General features: G+C 40.7%; 1 protein-coding gene across 4 annotated transcripts in view; it reads left to right on the top strand.

The window, feature by feature from the left end:
- The window catches only part of stard9 (StAR-related lipid transfer (START) domain containing 9), a 438,377-nt gene that overhangs the window by 382,252 nt on the left and 34,974 nt on the right, over window positions 1-21,151 (top strand). For all 4 annotated transcript variants that reach the window (XM_073040494.1, XM_073040495.1, XM_073040497.1 and 1 more), the window contains 2 exons: window positions 834-1,017; window positions 1,490-1,624. In XM_073040494.1, the coding sequence (XP_072896595.1) occupies window positions 834-1,017; window positions 1,490-1,624 (319 nt within the window). The remainder of the gene's footprint in view (window positions 1-833; window positions 1,018-1,489; window positions 1,625-21,151) is intronic.

Here is a 21,151-nt window from a genome sequence, read left to right as displayed (position 1 = left end):
TTCAATGTGGTAAAACAATAAAACCTGAGAACTTCTGGGGAGGGGGAGTACTTCTAATAGGCACTGTATGTACTGAACATTATTTTGGTTAATTATCTTTTGTTTATCCCCTGATTAAACCTGCCTTTTTCTTCACATTGTTGACTGGTGAGTGTCCTTGTAAAGAGCTTCCTCTCCATGTTGGTATCTCTCAAAGCTGCTGCACACTGATCTGTTGCTTCATAAAATGCTTGTGCTTCATAAAATTACAGCATGCCAAAGTGTTGCACAGCCAACTAAAAACATTTGCTGACACTGTTGCTTCATTGAGCGTTAGCAACTCACAGGCAAAAGTCATGAGGCAGCCTTTTCCAGCAAATAAATCTAAATGAGCTCTAGTTGATACAGGACTTCAGATTCATTTCTTTAACCTTGGTTTGCACCATTATTCATTAACACATGGATTTTTCAGAATTGAATTATCATAGAACTTCTGACTATTGTTTTGAATCTTTTGGGCTTGCAGACAGAAACAATATTTTTTGTGTTAAATGGTGGACAACAGATTAACCTTGTCAAGTTCGTTCTTTCAATCTTGTTCATATGTTATCCACCATCAGATTTCTGAATGGTCCATGAACACCACCTCACTATTTTGCTTTATTTTTGCAGCATTTATAAAATACATGTTATATTTTAACTTAAATTATTTTTATGCATTGCATTGTACTGCTGCCTCAAAGCAACACAGTTCAGAACATACATCAGTGATAATAAACCTGATTCTGAAACAAAGCATTTATTTTAATCTAAAGACAGCAAGAACCACTTAATGATCTGTTGTAATTCTGTAGGACTCGTGGAGTTATGAAGGCTCCACAGGAAGCCCCTTCTGAGATAGAGATTCTGCTTAGAGATTATCAGAAGGCCCGTGAGGAAACAAAAGCAGAAATTGCAAAGGCTCGAGATAAGTTACGTGCAAGAGCTGAAAAGGAGAAATGCCGCTTACAGCAAGAAATGATTTTGCGGTTATTGAAGGTAACTTTCAGGAATGTGAAGCATAATTGAATATATGAGAAAATTCTGGAAAAACTCTTGGAATTATTTGGAATATCTTCTGAGTTAAGTCCAGAACTTTGAAAATTTGAACTTTGTGCTTGAATAAAGGTTTAGGTTAAATTTGTAAAAGCAGTGCTATTATTGAAAGTAACAATGTAAGCAAATTAGGTAGTTTTGAAGCTATGTTCTAGAGGAAATTTATTTGTAATTTGTTAGCTATTTGTTGTAGAAAATAAAAGATCAAATTTGGAGTTGGAACATGGAACTTAATTACATCCCTGTTTGAAAGTAATCAAATGAAAGACAATGTCACACTTACTCATTATTGTTTAGAACAGTGTGTAGGGACACATTTATGGGCAATATCTTTATGACAATCCACAGTTTGCTCAGAGGAATATATCTTGCAAAGGTTTGGGTGCTCTGAATATTATTTTAATTTCCCTTCTAGGAGGAAGAGAGATTGAGAAAGGTGGCAAGTAGGAGCAGTTTGCATACTGGCTCAAATCTGAGCCTGTCATCCAATCCCACATCAGGCTACAGCAGCAGCAATACGGCTTCCCCTGACATCGATTCTCAAACCAAGGTCAGAACATGCTCTGGGTGACAAGAACTCAATATTTTTGTCTTTACGTGGATAAAATGTCCGTTTTCCCACCGTCTCAATATTGGTTTATTCTCTGTATGTGGGAATCCGGTCTCCCCAGTCAACATCCTGTAATTGATATAACAGACAAAAATAACAAAGTGACCTTGGTACACATCAGAAACTCTGAGCCAGTGATGTCTAGATACTGTGGTAAGCATTCAGCAAGATGCAAGACCATCACTGTGAAATAAAATATTGGGCCCGTGCTTCTCTTCAAATTGCATCACATTTTACATCTACCTTAAAGATACTCCACTGAATGCTTGTTGTGGAAAATACAACTGAAAGTGGAAATGTAGATTTAAGTACATTTTTTTAAAACTACACATGGTAAAAAGTTATACAACACTGGAGTCATGATTTTTGTGTTAGAGCACCTAGTTTCCTTTTGTGTATCAGATACAACCAGGATAATTTGTAATTTATAAGTACCTTGTGATTGTGAATAGAACAGAAGGCAGTTGTGCTGATTAACTGCAGGTTTTCACTAATGTGTGAATTTTGTGAGGAGGTAACAAAGATTAACGGAGTCATGTATGGACTTGAGTAGAATAAGGCCTTGGCTTGGAGATGGGAGTCAGAGGGTAGTGGTGGATGGATACAAGCAACACACACAAAATACTGGAGGAACTCAGCAGGCCAGGCAGCATTTATGGAAAAGAGTACAGTCGACATTTCGGACCAACACCCTTCAGTGAGTCATTCCTCTTCTGTGAATGCATGCATTTCTGATTGGAGGTCTGTGACCAATGGGTAACTGCATTGATCAGTGCCTGGATCTTTGCTGTTTGTACTGTATATCAATGCCATAGATGTCAGTGCAAAAGATATGATTAGTAAATCTGAGGAGGACATGAAAGTTGTGCTGTGAACAGTGAGGAATGTTGTCTAATGCTACGGAAGGATACAGATCAGTTGGAAAATTGGTCAGAGCATTGTCTCGGCCCAAAACGTCGACAGCACTACTCCCTATAGATGCTGCCTGGCCTGCTGCGTTCCACCAGCATTTTGTGGGTGTTGTATAGAAACAAGATTAGCTTATATACATAGACTGATTGTATGTACTTTGTACATAAAGTAACACTAGGTGCAGGAGTACCTATACATAAAGTGACTCTTGGGTCACAGCAGGACAGTGACTGTGTCAGTGTAGGGATGTGGTGGAGTGTAAACAAAAAGGGGCATGAAGGGTGCTGAGGGCTGTGGATAGGAGTGTCTGATGTGTATGTAGTAGGGGTGGTGGGGTGGGTTAATGGGTGGAGGTGTTGATCAGCCTGATGGCTTGGGGAAAGTAACTGTTTTTGAGTCTAGTGATCCTAGTGTGAATGCTGGATGCCCTCTTCTCAGATGGGAATGGGACAAACAGTCATATGCAGTGTGGCTGGGATCCTTCATGATACTGCTGGTCTTTTTTTTACCCCTTTCTGTATGTATGTATTTGATGGTGGATAGATTGGTACTGTTAATGTATTAGCAGTTTTAACAAGCTGTTGTTGAACCCTCCTGTTTGCTGTTGTGCAAACTCCATACCACACAGAGAAGCAATTTCAAGTTTAATTATTATTCAACCGTATAGTTGCAAGAAAAAGTTTATGAGCCCTTTGCAATTACCTAGCTTTCTGCATTAATTGCTCATTTATTGTGGTCTGATCTTCACCTAAGTCAGAATAACTAGCAAACATAATCTGTCTAAACTAATAACACACAAACAATTGTACTTTTCATGTCTTTATTAAACACAGCGCAGGCTGGAAAAATTATGTGAACCCTTGTATTTAATAACTGGTAGAACCTCTTTCAACAGCAACAACCTCCACCAAATATTTCCTGCAGCTGCTAATCAGACTTGCACAACAGCAAGGAGGAATTTGAGACTATTCCTCCATACAAAACTGTTTCAGTTCATCAATATTTCTGGGATACTTTGCATGAACAGACCTCTTCAGGTCATGCCACAGCAACTCAATTGGGTTAAGGTCTGTATTCTGACTTGGGCATTCCAAAACATGAATTTTCTTCTTTTTAAACCATTCTGTTGTTGATTTACTCCTGTGTTTTGGATCATTGTCTTGTTATGTTATCTAACTTCTTTTAAGCTTCAGGTCACAGACTGCTACCCTGACATTCACCTGTAAAATGTCTTGATACAATTTTTGATTCTTTGTTCCCTCAATGATTACAAGCTATCCAGGCCCAGAGGCAACAAAGCAGCCCCAAACCATGATGCTCCTTCCACCATGCTTCACAGTTGGGATGAGGTTTTGGTGCCCTTTTTCCTCCAAACATAGCAATGTGCATTTCTGTCAAAAAGTTGAACTTTAGTCTCACCTGTCCACAGAACGTTGTCCCAGAAGTGTTGTGGAACATCCAAGTGGTCTTTTGCAAACTTCAAATGTACAGTATTTTTTTAATGAGAGTAGTGGTTTCCTCTGTGGTGTCTTTCCATGAACACCATTCTTATTCATTGTTTTTCTTCTAATGGACACATGAATAGAGTCTTCCGCAAGTTCTGGAGATCTCTGCAGGTCTTTTGCTGTTACCTTTGGGTTCTCTTTCACCTCCTTCAGCATTGCACATTGAGCTCTTGGTGTAATCTTTGCTTTTGTAGAAGGCATTACCATAGATCATAAGACATAGGAGCATAATTAGGCCATTTGGCCCATCGAGTCTGCTTCCCCATTCAATCATAACTGATCCTTTTTTTCCCCTCCTCAGCCCCACTCTCCAGCCTTCTCCCCATTACCGTTGATGCCATGACCAATCAAGAACCTATTAAAACATAAAAATACAGCTGCAGATGCTGTGGATCAAAGAATACGTACACAACGCTGGAAGAACTCAGCAGGTCAGACAGCATCCGTGAGAAAAGAGTTGCCAACGTTTCAGTCCGTGACCCTTCATCAGGACAAAGAGTAGCCAACGTTTCAGTCCGAGACCCTTCATCAGGAAGGATGCTGCCTGACCTGCTGAGTTCTTCCAGCATTGTGTACGTAATCCAAGAACCTATTAAGCTCTGCCTTAAATACACCCAATGACCTGGCCTCCACTGCCGCCTGTGGTAGCAAATTCCACAAATTTACCACCCTTTTGCTAAAGAAATTTCTCCGCATCTGTTTAAAATGGATGCCCTTCTCTCCTAAGGCTAAACCCGCTTGTGCCAAATTCTCCCACCATGGGAAGCATCCTTTCCACATCTACTCTGTCTAGGCCTTTCAACATTAGAAAGGTTTCAAGGAGATCCCCCCCTCATCCTTCTAAATTCCTGTGAGTACAGACCTAGAGCCATCAAATGTGCCTCGTATGATAACCCTTTCATTCCCGGAATCATCCTTGTGACCCTCCTCTGAACCCTCTCCAATGTCAGCATATCTTTTCTTAGATGAGGAGCCCAAAACCATTCATAATACTCAAGGTGAGGCCTCACCAGTGCCTTATAAAGTCTCAGCATCACATCCCTCCTCTTGTATTCTAGACCACTTGAAATGAATGCTAACCTCATTAGCCTTCCTCATCACCGACTCTACCTGCAAATTAACCTTTAGTGTGTTCTGCATAAGGACTCCCAACTCCCTTTGCATCTCAGATTTTTGGATATTCTCCCCATTTAGAAAATACTTTGCACATTTATTTCTACTACCAATGTGCATGACCATGCATTTTCTAACATTATATTTCATTTGCCACTTTCTTGCCCATTCTCCCAATCTGTCTAAGTCATTCTGTGGCCTACCTTTTTCCTCAACACTACCCGTCCCTCCACCAATCTTCATATCATCTGCAAACTTGGCAGCGAAGCCACCTTTCCGTCAAAAAAGTCATTGATACACAGCATCAAGAGAAGCTGTTCTGACACCACCAGTCACTGGCAGCCGACCAGAAAAGGATCCTTTTATAACCATATAACAATTACAGCACAGAAACAGGTCATCTCGGCCCTTCTAGTCCATGCCAAATGCTTACCCTCACCTAGTCCCGCTGATCCGCACTAAACCCATAACCCTCCATTCCTTTCCTGTCCATATACCTATCCAATTTTACTTTAAATGACAATACCGAACCTGCCTCTACTACTTCTACTGGAAGCTCGTTCCACACAGCTACCACTCTCTGAGTAAAGAAATTCCCCCTCGTGTTACACATAAACTTTTGCCCCCTAACTCTCAACTCATGTCCTCTTGTTTGAATCTCCCCTACTCTCAATGGAAAAAGCCTATCCATATCAACTCTATCTATCCTCCTCATAATTTTAAATACGTCTATCAAGTCCCCCCTCAATCTTCTATGCTCCAAAGAATAAAGACCTAACTTGTTCAATCTTTCTCTGTAACTTAGGTGCTGAAACTCAGGTAACATTCTAGTAAATCTCCTCTGTACTCTCTCTATTTTGTTGACATCTTTCCTATAATTCGGTGACCAGAACTGTACACAATACTCCAAATTCAGCCTTACCAATGCCTTGTACAATTTTAACATTACATCCCAACTCCTATACTCAATGCTCTGATTTATAAATGTCAACATACCAAAAGCTTCCTTCACCACTCTATCCACATGAGATTCCACCTTCAGGGAACTATGCACCATTATTCCTAGATCACTCTGTTCTACTGAATTCTTCAATGCCTTACCATTTACCATGTATGTCCTATTTGGATTACTCCTACCAAAATGTAGCACCTCACATTTATCAGCATTAAACTCCATCTGCCATCATTCAGCCCACTCTTCTAACTGGCCTAAATCTCTCTGCAAACTTTGAAAACCTACTTCATTCCACAACGCTACCTACCTTAGTATCATCTGCATACTTACTAATCCAATTTACCACCCCATCATCCAGATCATTAATGTACAAATGTCTGTATATGACAAACAACATTGGACCCAGTACAGATCCCTGAGGCACACCACTATTCACCGGCCTCCAACTTGACAAACAATTATCCACCACTACTCTCTGGCATCTCCCATCCAGCCACTGTTGAATCCATTTTACTACTTCAATCTTAATAACTAATGATTGAACCTTCCTAACTAACCTTCCATGCGGAACCTTGTCAAAGGCCTTACTGAAGTCCATATAGACAACATCCACTGCTTTACCTTCGTCGACTTTCCTCGTAACCTCTTCAAAAAATTTAATAAGATTTGTCAAACCTGACCTTCCACTCACAAATCTATGTTGACTGTTCCTAATCAGACCCTGTCTATCCAGATAGTTATATATACCATCTCTAAGAATACTTTCCCTTAGTTTACCCACTACTGATGTCAAACTGACAGGCCTATAATTGCTAGGTTTACTCTTAGAACCCTTTTTAAACAATGGAACCACATGAGCAATACACCAATCCTCCGGCACCATCCCCGTTTCTAATGACATTTGAAATATTTCTGTCAGAGCTCCTGCTATTTCTACACTAACCTCCCTCAAGGTCCTAGGGAATATCCTGTCAGGACCTGGAGATTTATTCATTTTTATATTCCTTAAAAGCGCCAGTACTTCCTCCTCTTAAATCATCATAGTTTCCATAACTTCCCTACTTGTTTCCCTTACCTTACACAATTCAATATCCTTCTCCTTAGTGAATACCGAGGAAAAGAAATTGTTCAAACTCTCCCCCATCTCTTTCAGCTCCACACAAAGCTGTCCACTCTGATTCTCTTAAGGGACCAATTTTATCCCTCAGTATCCTTTTGCTATTAATATAACTGTAGAAACGCTTCAGATTTATTTTCACCTTACTTGCCAAAGCAACCTCATATCTTCTTTTAGCTTTTCTAATTTCTTTCTTAAGATTATTTTTACATTCTTTATATTCCTTGAGCACCTCATTTACTCCATGCTGCCTATATTTATTGTAGATATCTCTCTTTTTCCTAACCCTTTTATTCCCACTTGCTACCTCCTACCGATCAGCCAATGCTCTAACCATTCCAGTAACTTCCCTGTAATACCATGGGCTCTTAACTTGGTAAGCAGCCTCATGTTTGGCACCTTGTCAAAAGCCCTTCTGCAAGTCCAAATACACAATATCCTCTGCATTCCCTTTATCTAATCACCTCAAATAATTCCAGTAGGTTCATCAGACAGCATTTTCCCTTAAGGAAACCATGCCGACTTTGTCCTATCTTGTCCTGTGTCACCAAGTACTCCATAACCTCATCCTTAACAATTGACTGCAACATCTTCCCAATCACTGATGTCAGTCTACCTAGTCTAGAGCTTCCTTTCAGCTGCCTCCCTCCTTTCTTAAAGAGTGGAGTGACATTTGCAATTTTCCAGTTCTCTGGCACCATGCTTGAGTCCATTGAGTTTAGAAAGATCATTACTAATGCCTCCACAAACTCTTTTAGAACCATAGGATGCAGTTTATCTGGTCCTGGTGACTTACTGTCTGTACCTTTAGGTCTTTCAGCTTTTTGAGCACCTCCCTGGTAATAGTAACTACACTCACTTCTCTTCACTCACACCCTTCAACATCTGGCACATAGCTAGTGTCTTCCACAGTGAAGACTGATGCAAAATACTCATTTAGTTCATCTGCCATTTCCTTGTCCTCATTATTATTTCTCCGGCCTCATTTTCTAGCAGTTCTATATCCACTCTCATCTCTCTTTTACATTTTGCATAGCTGAAAAAGCTTTTACTATGCACTTTGATGTTGTTTGCTAGCTTGCTTTGATATTTCATCTTTTCCCTCCTATTGATTATTAGTTTAGATATTTAAAATCTTCTCAATCCTCTGTCTTCACACTAAGTTTTGCTTTGTTGTATGCCATCTCTTTTGCTTTTACATAGCTTTGACTTCCCTTGTCAACCATGGTTGTACTATTTTGCCATTTGAGTATTTCTTCATTTTTGGAATACATCTATCCTGCATGTTTCTCATTTTTCCCAGAAACTCCCACCATTGCTGCCTTGCCAGCATTTCATTCTAATTTACTTTGGCCAACTTCTCACTCACATTACTGTAATTTCATTTACTCCACTGAAATACTACTACTTCAAACCTTACTTTCTTCCTATCAAATTTCAAGTTGAACTCAAATTGTGAACACTGGTTCCTAAAGCTTCTTTTACCTTCAGCTTCCTAATCACCTCTGGTTCATTATGTAACACCCAATCTAATATAGCTGATCCCCTAGTAGGCTCGATGACAAACTGGTCTAAAAAACTATCTCATAAGCATTCAACTAACTCACTATCTTGAGATCCATTACTAACCTGATTTTCCCAATCGACCTGCATGTTGAAATCTCCCATGACTATCATAACATTGCCCTTTTTAAATGCCTTTTCTTTTTTTTGTAATTTATTTTTTTATTGAAATTCATCAAACAAACATTTCCATAAGATGTATTTCAGACATTGTACATATATATCATATAATCACATATATCACAAAATCTCCACAAAGTATTTATCTGGGGTATACGCTTATAGAAAAGAGTGGAAAAAAAAAACAAGCAAAAGGAAAGAACTATGTACAAGTAGGGAGTGATCTTTCTTTTTACAACAGATTCATTGATTTGTGAGAATAAAATCAGGCCTATGAGGCATTATGTAGTTAAACCATTTTTCCCAGTGTTACGTAACCCCGTAACCAGGTAACTTACCAGCAAAGATAGATGGATCAGCTGAGTCGGATGCTACTATTTTCAAACGTTTTATTCAAAAAGGGGCACAAGCGTATGGTTAATACAAAACATTCAGATCATATACATCGTCAAAACTCAATCCAGAACACCGGTGTAATAATAATCAATCAGAAATAAGCTCTATAGTTGTCTAGGAGTAATACTGAGTCCAATTGAAATATAAAGAGTCACTCAGAAGTTTGCAGGCTTTTCCCTTTCGGGAACCGCTGGGGTTTTCACGTTGTAGAGAGAGAGAGATGATTTAGAAAAGATGAACACTTGCCCGTTGTCTTTGCAAAGCAAATCCTTGGAATCAGGGGAGCAGACTTCCCCGTTGTTCGTTAAAAGCAGTCTTTCGTTGGCTCTAGCCACAGATTCAAAATTTGGAATCTAACGCACGTGGCTTCCTTCAAAATGGCTTCCCGCTCCCACGGGAATCGGTATCGTGCTTCCTTGGTGTCTCCTTGGTGCGTCTGAGGGATCCCCCCCCCCTCAGACCCTCCTTTATACTTCTTCACGGGATCGCAGGTGATGCGATCTCTCTCTCTACCAGCCCACTTTGCCCGAGGGCTTTTCACGTGGTCTTCATGAGACAATAGTCAATGTCGCCTTTATTCTGCTTCTTGGGAGAACGTGGTCTTCCGCACGTCTCTCTCTCTCTCTCCCATTTTCCTGTGTCTATTCAGCACGTCTCTTTCTCTCTTGGGTCAGTTGACCCTCCCTCGACTAGGGCTTTTGCGATTCTCACAAAGGAGGGGGCCGAGGGCATAACACCAGTATGAATCAAATTGTTCCAGATTATGATTAACAGATGCTGTTATCTTCGCCAGTTTGTAAATGTCCATTGTAATTTCCATCCATGTATTTAAAGTTGTGCTCTCCTGTGATAACCATTTCCTAGTAAGAGTCTTTTTACCAGCCACCAACAGTATATTCATTAAATATTTATCTCTTTTCAACCATTCTTGAGGAATATATCCGAAATATATGGTCTTACTCTCCAAGGGTATTTCACATTTAAAGATGTCTTGTAGGGCATTGTGTATCCCCCTCCAATAGTCTTTGATAACAGGGCAGTCCCAAAAAATATGATAATGATTTGCATTTTGATATCCACAATTTCTCCAGCAAACAGGGAGGTTACTATCATAATGGGATTTCTGAGAGGGTGTAATAAAATACCTTATCAAGTTTTTCCATCCAAACTCCCTCCATTTCTGTGAATTGGTAAACTTCCATTGATATCTCCATATTGTGGTCCATTCTTCCTCAGATATAATTATCCCTCCTTCCTTCTCCCATTTTGTTTTAATGTATGAAGTCGAATGTGTTTTAAGATTTGACAACCCCTTATACATGCTTGAAATGATTCTACTACCATTATCTGAATTATATGCTTTTCTAAAGAGTTCTATCAAGCATGTATTTGCCTTGGTTACATTTTTAAGTGTCTTATTAAGTGTCTTATTGTCGCATCTGTAAATACTGATAAAAATTTTGTTTTTCTAATAAGTGTTTCTCTTTAAGCATTTCAAAACTGAATGGTGTTCCTTCTTTCATTATGTTGCAAAGAACTGTTATTCCTTTAGCTGTCCAGTCCTTAAATCTAGCATCCAATTTATGTGGTGTAAAATCTGAGTCATATGCACACCATTTAAGAATTGCAATATCTCTCTCTAGATTATGTTCTTTTATAGTAGTTTTCCATATTTTAAGAGTCAATTTCACCCATGGGTTTTCAATAGTATTTATGTACCTTTGCAGGTTGTTATCAGCCAAAATTGCTTGTATGGGGATGGGAAGTACCCGCTCCTCAATGTTTTTCCATTGAGCGTCATATGATAGGTTGCACCAACATATCACAGCTCTCAACTGTGCTGCAAAATAATAATCTCTAAGAGAAGGCAAGCCCCATCCCCCCTTTTCCTTTGCCAATTGCAAAGTTTTGAGACAAACTCTAGGCCTTTTACCCTGCCAAATATACTTTGTTAGCATCTTGTTCCATTCATTGAATTGATTTTGATTAATCGCTATTAGTAGGGTCTGAAAGAGATATAACAGTCTGGGCAGTATATTCATTTTAATAGACTCAATCCTTGAACTGAGACTGAAAAAAGGAATCAGGTTCCACCTTGCCACATCTTTCTTAATTTTTTTTATATAGAGGCTGATAATTACATTCTGATAATTTTGCCAAATCTTTTGGCATAATGATGCTCAAATATTTGAAAGACTCTGTGTGCCATGCCCAGGTGTATCGACTTTCAATTTCTCTTGGTGGGCTATAGTAATATGAAAGTAATTGGGTTTTATCTATGTTGATCTTGTATCCTGATAATTGACCATATTGTTCAAAGGATTGCATCAATTTAGATAAAGAGTATGTTGGTTGCCCTAGATAGATCAAAATGTCATCCGCATAACAAGCCAATTTATGCTCTGTCCCTTTAATAGTAATTCCCCTGATATCTTCATTTTGTCTGATGTATTGAGCTAATGGTTCCAGATATAGCGCGAAGAGTAGTGGTGACCATGCACAACCCTGTCTCGTGCCCCTTTCTAGGGTAAGACTATTTGATAAATATCCATTGATTTTAATCCTAGCAGTAGGATTGTCATATAGTGTCTGTATAGTTTTAATAATTGTGTCTTGAAAACCAAATCTATGTAAAACTCTGTAAAGAAAATTCTAATTAACCGAATCAAATGCTTTTTCAGCGTCCAGGCTTATCACTATTGCTTCGATTTTATTTTTTTGTATATGATCCATAATGTGAAGTGTCCTTCGTATATTGTCTTGAGTCTGGCGTTGTCGTATAAAACCTGTCTGATCATTACGTATCAGTATGGGTAGAAACTCCTCTAATCATTTGGCCATGATGGAGGTAAGTAACCTATAATCTACATTAAGAACGGATATTGGTCTAAATGACCTGCATTCCATTTTATCCTTGCCTTCTTTCGGTATAGCTGAGATTATCGCTTCCTTCCAACTGGGTGGCATTTGTGCCTTTTTTAGAGCCCAGTTCAGTGTGGGGAGTAAAACAGGAATTAACTCATTTTTAAATTCTTTGTACCACTCTGCCGTATACCCATCTGATCCTGGTGACTTGCTTAATTTAAGCCTACTAATTGCAGCTTTTAATTCAACTTCAGTTATATCAGCAGTCATCGTTCTATTTTGTTCTTGGCTTAAAGTGGGTAACTCTAGAGAATTCAAGAAGGTGTCAGTTTGCGTAATGCTTCCCCCTGGAACTTAGGAATATAGTGTTTTGTAAAACATGTCAAAAGCTTCTTGAATTTCACTTAGCTTATTTTTTATAATTTTCGTTCTTGAGTCCCTAATTCTATGAGTTGTATTTTCTGCTATTTTTTTTTCAGTTTCCACACCAGTATTTTCATAGATTTCGATCCACTTTCATGTCTCTGTTTCAGAAACATTGTTTTTCCTGATTTCTTGTGTAGCCAAATTATTTATTTCATTCCTAATTCTTTTAATTTCCCCTAATGTATCCTGTGCCAAATTCAATTTGTTTTTTCTCTAGTTCGTTCAGCCTATTTTGTAATTCCTCTAATGTTTTATTCCTTATTTTTTTCTTATATGAAGATATCGCTATAATTTTCCCTCTTTAGACTGCCTGCAGAGAATCCCATAAAATGGGAGGTGAAACCTCTCCATTATCATTAAATTCTAAGTAGAGACCAATTTCTTTTTTAATTTGTTCCTTAAAGTAGGGATCATTAAGTAGACTTGAATTTAGTTTCCAAATAGTATTCTTTGGTTGTAGGTCAAAATCAACAGATAAATATATAGGTGCATGGTCACTTACATCTATTGTCCCAATTCCACAGGTGTTTATTTTGTCTTTGTCTTTTCCAAATGTTATGAAATAGTCTATTCTTGTATATACAGAATGTGGGGCAGAATAATGAGTGTAATCCCTTCTGTCAGGGAAAAGGTCCCTCCATATATCAATTAAACCAACATCCTCAAAAAGTGTATTAACTTTCTTATGTAAAGATTTTGTTTCATAGGTTTTTCTATTGGAAGAGTTTAAGTTTGGTTGTAATTGTAAATTTAAGTCTCCCCCACATATCAGGAGACCTTCTCTTTCTGTTTCCATAATATCAGTAATTTTCTGAAAGAAACCAATATCACTTCCCGGGGGTGCGTATATATTCAATAGAGTAACTGAATTGCCGTCTATATTCCCCCTTACCAGAATATATCTGCCTTCTTTAGCTCCGATTTCGAATATTTTTTCAAAATTTAGCTTAGTTGAGATAAGAATAGCAACTCCTCTCCTATGTCCTGATTTATATGAGGAGAAAAACAGATTAGTGAAGCCCATTCTCTTTAGTTTTTTATGCTCATTATCACTTAAATGAGTTTCCTGTAAATATACTACATGGGCTTGTTCTTTTTTCATTTTGGATAAAATTCTCTTACGTTTGAATGAATTTAATAGCCCATTGACATTAAAAGAAATGAATTTTACCTTGTCCTTAGCCATCTGTATTTATCTGTCAATGTATCATTGAAATTAGAATAAAACTTAATCGATCTACTCCATGAACAAATAAGAACCAAGAAACGCAAATAATAACAAAAATGGCAACGAACGTGTGATTCCAAGGCTGAGGTCTCTAGTAAATGACCCTGCGTTGAGCTAGAGGAAATGTCTAGCTGTGGGGGATAACCCCTCCTATTTGTGAGTTGGGGGCCCCCATTGCAGTATTCATAAAAGTCAGTGAACAAATCCATTACACAGAAAAGAGTTCCCTGTGTACTCCTATATATACACACACACACACAAATATATATATATGCTTACACATATAAACACGCACACACATACACTCACATATTATATATATACACACACACACATATTACATACATACACGCACATATATACTGTAGATTCCGGACTACAGAGCGCACCTGATTAAAAGCCGCTGGCTCTAATTTTAGAAAGAAAATCAATTTTTTACTTGTACAGGCCGCACCGGATTTTAGGCCGCAGGTGTCCCATGTTGTAATATGAGATATTTACACAGAAAGATATTACACGTGAGGATTTTTTAACTTTTAATTAAATCCATATGGTAACATAAACAAATACATATTGCAAATGCTTTTTTTCGAACCGTGCCTGTAACGCGGCTACTTTTAAATATACGTTGCGTATACTTTTTTACTGAACAACATTCCAATATCTCCTAACGACTGGTAAAAAATTTATATACTGCAGCCTACCAGGAAAAGTTATTGATCGCCTTTAACTTAAAAGCAGCGTTCGCTCAGATCCAATGCCGCTCGTCCCCCTCCTTCCCATTTATCGCAAACTGGCATTTTTCCCACAAGACGCGGCGAAACCGGGTGTGACGTCATAGCATCCCGCGATGTAGTACAGAAAACAAATATAGTTAAAACACTTCTAACTTTAACTAGAAAATGAATTACTAAGCGAAAATATTATAAACTAAATAACTGCCATAAAGGCAGCACAATGCTTTTCTTCGAGTGTTTTCCATGTTGATGAGGGTGAGTACAAATGACTGATTTACAATAATTTAATTGTGAAAGTGCGCTTGATTTATCGTACAATTTCATTGGACCTCTGTGAACTACTCATCAATTTTATTGGTCTACTGTTACGAGGCAAAATGTTTTTGGCGGCATGAAAAAAATCATGCATTAGCCGCACCGTATTAAAGGCCGCAGAGTTCAAAGCTGTTCAAAATGTGGGAAAAAAGTAGCGGCTTATAATCCGACATCTACGGTATATATTCTCATTTTGGTGGGGAAAAAGGAGTAAGTGAGTGAATAAAGAATAACAACTAAGTAATATAAAATCCAGATTATAATAAGTATTAGAAGGGACAATTCCTCAGCCAGGCTTTCTTTTGTTTTGGTCATGCTGACAGGCAACCCTCTGGACTACAGTCGCGCCTTCCACTGTCTCTAACAACTGCGTCCCGTTGTCATAAAACACTCGAAGTTTAGCAGGGTACGGAGTTTGAAATCTAATCTTATTTTGCTTGAATACTCGCTTTACTTTAGAGTATTCTTTGCGTTTCTGGAGGACCACGGGGGGGGGGGGGTAATCTTGGTCGAAATATATTAATTTATCCTCTAAAAACACTCTCTTCTTACCCCAGGCCCTTCGTAGAATCTCCGCCTTGGTGCTGTACCGAAGGAATTTAATTATTATTGAGCGTGGCTTTCTGTCCTGGGCAGGTTTAGGGACTAATGCGCGGTGGGCTCTTTCGACTTTCAGCTTCATAGCTGGGGGAAGCTCCAGCGCGTCCTGCAGCAACTTTCCGACAAACTCCGTCATAGACGGACCCTCCGCTCCTTCGGGAACGTTGTAGATTCTGATATTTTTCCGCCGTGATCTTCCCTCCAGGTCAAGCAGTTTACCTTTTTGGTGATGTATGATTTTTATTGTCTTGCTCAGTATCTGTTCCACGTTTTCAACGCGATCTTCCACCTTCTCAGTGTGAATCTCTGCCACCACTATTTTTTGATTAACGCTGGCGAGCTCTGCCTTAATATCACAGAGCTGCTGCTTTATATCTTTATGGACCTCCATTATTTCTTTCAGGATTTCGAAGATATTCGCCGCTTCGACTGAACGAGGCCTAGCAGCCGCCTCACTAGCACGCAGTCGGGTCGGAGAGCTGCTCGCTGCACTCCTCTTGGACGCAGCCTCCGCAGTGTCGCTTTTTTTATTTCCATTTCTTCTCCCCATTCTTGCCCCTCTTTTCAGTTCAAATATTTTTCAAAAAATATTATATTTGATGGGTTAATGGGGCTTAATACACATTTTTCCGGAGGAGCTAGTGACTTAAGCTGCCATTCTCGATGTTGACGTCACCGGAACCCTTAAATGCCTTTCTATATCCAGTTTTAATCAATGGTCCACATCCCAGCTACTGTTGGGAGGCCCAACAACTGCCATCAGGGTCCTTTTACTTTGCCGTTTCTTAACTCAACCTGCAAGGATTCAACATCTTCTGATCCTATCTCACATCTTTCTACTGATTTGATGCCATTCTTTACCAGCAGAGCCACACCACCCCCTCTGCCTACCTTCCTATCCCTCTGATACAATGTGTAACCTTGGACATTCAGCTCCCAACTGCAACCATCCTTCAGCCATGATTCAGTGATGGCCATATCATTGCTGAGAATGTGTAAAAGTGCAACAAGATCATCCACCTGATCTCACATGCGTTTTTAAACCTAGAATGTGATTCTTTAAATGGTATCCTCATTATTGACGAGAAAAAGTGCAATTGTTTGTGTGTTTGTTTAGGCAATTTGTGTTTGTCTATTATTGTGACTGAGATGAAGATAAGACCCATTTTATGAGTAATTAATGCCGAAAATTAGGTAATTACAAAGGGTTCCCAAACTTTTTCTTGCAACTGTACATGAATACCCATGAATACAGCCAAAGGAAACAGCATTCCTCCAAGGTTATGGTGCAAAAACAGAACCAACAGTCACACACAGCACAAATAATTACAATAGCATTAAAACATATAAACACAAAAAAAATAGAGCCCTTCCCTGAATGTCATGCCCTCGAGATTGATGATGTCCTGGAGCCACATTTTTCGCAAGAAGCAGCAGCAGTTCTTCATCTCACACTCTGCAGCTGCAATCGAACACAATACAGCTTATCTTCCACCAAGGAAACACTAGAGAGCCGCACTAACCGAGGACCAGCTCCCAACCCAACATGTTTCCCGCTGCGCCTCACCGCCTTGGTCTTCTCCTCCCCAGGCAGCTGTAACAGGCAACCCCGCAGCATGGGGGCCTGGTCTGTGCAACAGACAAGGCCATGCAGTTTCCCCACCCACCCCCACCCCATCAGTCTTGACAATGGACCAGTGAACGGGACTTGTAGTATTCTACATTGTGAATGTTTAACAGGGTTGGTGATCACAAAAGAAACATCCACTACAATCATTGCACTGTTTGTTGGAATTTGCACCACCTCTGATACCTTCCTCCTTGGGTGTACGAAGCAGCAACATGATTCACAACATATCCAGCAGAAACTTATGATCATAAGAGAGACATAAAGGACAAACAATTACATGTTTGTTTAGATCCAGAGAGGCTGATGTGACCAGGCATGCCGCCCTCTTACCAGAAAACAAATTAGGATATTATCGACTGCACATCTGCAGAAGGTTGTGAGTATTGATGTGCATAGTCCAGCTCGCTTCAACCTTCTTAGAAATTGGGCATTGGTGAGCATTCTTAACTGTGTAGGATGTGTTCTAGGACCATGAGAGATACAAGATATATACTCCCAGGAGACTGAAACTGCAGGCGGTTTCTACTGCTGTGCCACTGATGTGAAGAAGGATGTGAGTGGTTCAGGATGGCATGGAAATCTATGACTCATCATGTCTGCACAGTCTGTTCTGGGACTCCTGCTCTTTATGATCTTAATAAATTACTTAGAAGAACAACTAGAGGGATAGATCAATGAGTTTGCAGATGATACAAAGGCCAGTGGTGTTGTGGATGTTTCAGAAGGTTGTTTTAGGTTACAATGGGACTTTGATAGGACACAGAGCTGTGCTGAGAAGTGCCAGATAGAGTTAAATGTGGAGAAGTGTGAAGTGATTCACTTTGATAAGGCAGAGTACAATAATATAAAACAGAGCATTGGAGCACAGTACAGGCCTTTATGACCATGATGTTGTGCTGACCCTTTAACCTATCAATCTAATCCTTCCCTCATACATAATCCTCCATTTTTATGTCATCCATGTACCTATCTAAGAGTTTCTTAAATGCCCCAAATTTATCTGCCTCAACCAGAAATCCTGGCATGGCATTCCACACCCTCACAACTCTCTATGTAAAGAAATTACCTCTGACATCCCTTTGCTTTCATCCAATTACCTTAAAACTATGTCCCCTTGTATTAGGCATTTCCACCCTGGACGATAGTCTCTGGCTATCCACTCAATCTATTTCTCTTTTAATTTTTTATACCTCTATCTATCAAGTCCCCTTTCATTCTCCTTTGATCCAACGACAAACAGCTTAGCTCACTCTAAGTATCTTCTTAAGAAATGTCCTCTAGTCCAGGCAGCATCCTGGTAATTACCCATTGCATCCTCTCTGAAGCTTCCACATCCTTTCCATAATGAGGTGACCAAACTGTTTACAATATCCTAAGCAACACACGATGCTGGGGAGCTCAGCAGGCCAGGCAGCATGTGTGGAAAAGAGTACAGTTGACGTTTTGGGCAGAGACCTGTCATCAGGATTAGAGAGAAAAGATTATGTCAGAGTACAAGGTAGTAGGTGATAATTGAAACTAGGGGAGGGAAGGATGAGGTAAAAAGCTGGGAAGTTGATTGGTGAAAGAGATCAAAGGCTGGAGAAGAGGTAATCTGATAGGAGAGGACAGAGGCCATGGAAGAAAGGGATGGAGGAGGAACACCAGAGGGAGCTGATGGGCAGGGAAGGTGATGATGAGAGAGGGAAATGGGAATGAGAAATGGTGAAGTGGGGGACGGACATTACTAGAAGTTGGAGAAATCAGTGTTCATGCCATCAGGTTTGAGGCCATGGACTGACATGTCGGAATGGGAATGGGAAGTAGAATTAAAATGGATGGCCACTGGGAGATCCCACTTTTTCTGGAAGGTGCTCGGCTAAGTGGTCTCCCAATTTACATTGAGTCACATTGGGTTGCCCCCACCTCAGTTACTTAGACCACTTCTCTGTTATGCTAATCCCAGCAAACAGACCATTCCTCAGATGCTCCAGACCAGTTCTGAAGCAGGTGAAAACCTGGCCAGTAGGAGCCATCTCTGCTCTTCAAGACTGCTTTGAACACACTGACTGGCACATGTTCAGGGAGGCTGCAACTGATGGCGACTCTACCAACTTAGAGGAGTACACGGCATCAGTGATCAGCTACATCAGCAAGTGCATTGATGATGTTACTCTGTCCAAGACCATCACTATACGCGCTAACCAGGAGCCATGGATGACCGTGGAGGTGCGTGCGCTGCCGAGGACCCGTGACTCCGCCTTCAGAGCAGGCGACAAGGCAGCCCTAACAACAGCAAGGGCCAAACTGTCCCAGGCCATCAGAGGGGCAAAGCGTGCACACGCCCAGCGAATCCACAGCCACTTCCAGGACAGTGGCGACACACTGTGGAAGGGCATTCAGGACATCACTAACTACAGGACAACATCACCTGACTGTGCGGGTGATGCCTCCCTCCCAGATGCGCTGAATAACTTCTACGCCCATTTCGAGGTGGAAAATGACGTGGTGGTGAGGAAGTCCACCCCTCCTCCAAATGACCAGGTGCTGTGTCTCACCGTGGCTGATGTGAGGAGAACCCTGTGCAGGGTCAACCCACGGAAGGCTGCTGGACCAGACAATATTCTTGGCAGAGTGCACAGAGGGTGTGCAGACAAGTTGGCAGATGTTCTCACTGACATCTTCAACATCTCCCTGAGCAGTGCCGTCGTTCCAATGTGCTTCAAGGCCGCCACCATTGTCCCTGTGCTGAAGAAGTCTTCAGTGTCCTGCCTAAATGACTACCGTCCCGTTGCACTCACATGCATCATGAAGTGTTTCGAGAGGCTCGTCATGAGGCACATCAAGATCCTGCTGCCCCCCTCACTGGACCCCCTGCAGTTCACGTACTGTCCCAACCGTTCAACAGATGATGCCATTGCCACCACCCTCCACCTGGCCCTGACCCACCTGGACAAAAAAGACATGTACGTTCAAATGCTGTTCATAGACTTCAGTTCAGCATTCAACACAATCATTCCTCAGAAATTAATTGGAAAGCTGAGCCTTCTGGGCTTGAACACCTCCCTCTGCAACTGGATACTAGACCTTGACTGGGAGACCTCAGTCAGTCTGGATTGGGAACAGCATCTCTAAAACCATTAGACTGAGCATGGGGCCCCCCAGGGCTGTGTGCTCAGTCCACTGCTGTTCACTCTGCTGACCCATGACTGTGCTGCAACACACAGCTCGAACCACATCATCAAGTTCACCGTAGTGGGTCTCATCAGCAAGAACAACGAGTCAGCATACAGAGAGGAGGTGCAGCAGGTAATGGATTGGTGCAGAGTCAACAACCTGTCTCTGAATGTGAACAAAACAAAAGAGATGGTTGTTAACTTCAGGAGGGCACGGAGCAACCACTCCCCACTGAATGTCGATGGCTCCTTGGTAGAAATTGTTAAGAGCACCAAGTTTCTTGGTGTTCACCTGGCAGAAAATCTCACCTGGTCCCTCAACACCAGCTTCATAGCAAAGAAAGCCCAGCAGTGTCTCTATTTTCTGCAAAGGCTGAGGGAAGTCCATCTCCCATCCCCCATCCTCATCACATTCTACAGGGGTTGTATTGAGAGCATCCTGAGCAGCTGCATCAGTGCCTGTTTTGGAAATTGCACCATCTCGGATTGCAAGACCCTTCAGCGGATAGTGAGGTCAGCTGAGAAGATCATCGGGGTCTCTCTTCCTGCCATTACAGACAATAACGCTACACGCTGCATCTGCAAAGCAAACAGCATTATGAAGGACCCCACGCACCCCTCATACAATCTCTTCTCCCTCCTGCCGTCTGGGAAAAGGCATTCAGGCTCTCACGACCAGACTATGTAACATTTTCTTCCCCCAAGCTGTCAGACTCCTCAATACCCAGAGTCTGGACTGACACCAACTTACTGCCCTCTACTGTGCCTATTGTCTTGTTTATTATTTATTGTAATGCCTGCACTATTTGGTGCACTTTATGCAGTCCTGG

This window comes from Hemitrygon akajei, chromosome 3 (genome assembly GCF_048418815.1).
Source record: "Hemitrygon akajei chromosome 3, sHemAka1.3, whole genome shotgun sequence".
Lineage (NCBI taxonomy): Eukaryota > Metazoa > Chordata > Chondrichthyes > Myliobatiformes > Dasyatidae > Hemitrygon > Hemitrygon akajei.
The sequence above is the reverse complement of the archived record's forward strand: the minus strand, read 5'-3'. Positions and strand labels throughout refer to the sequence as shown.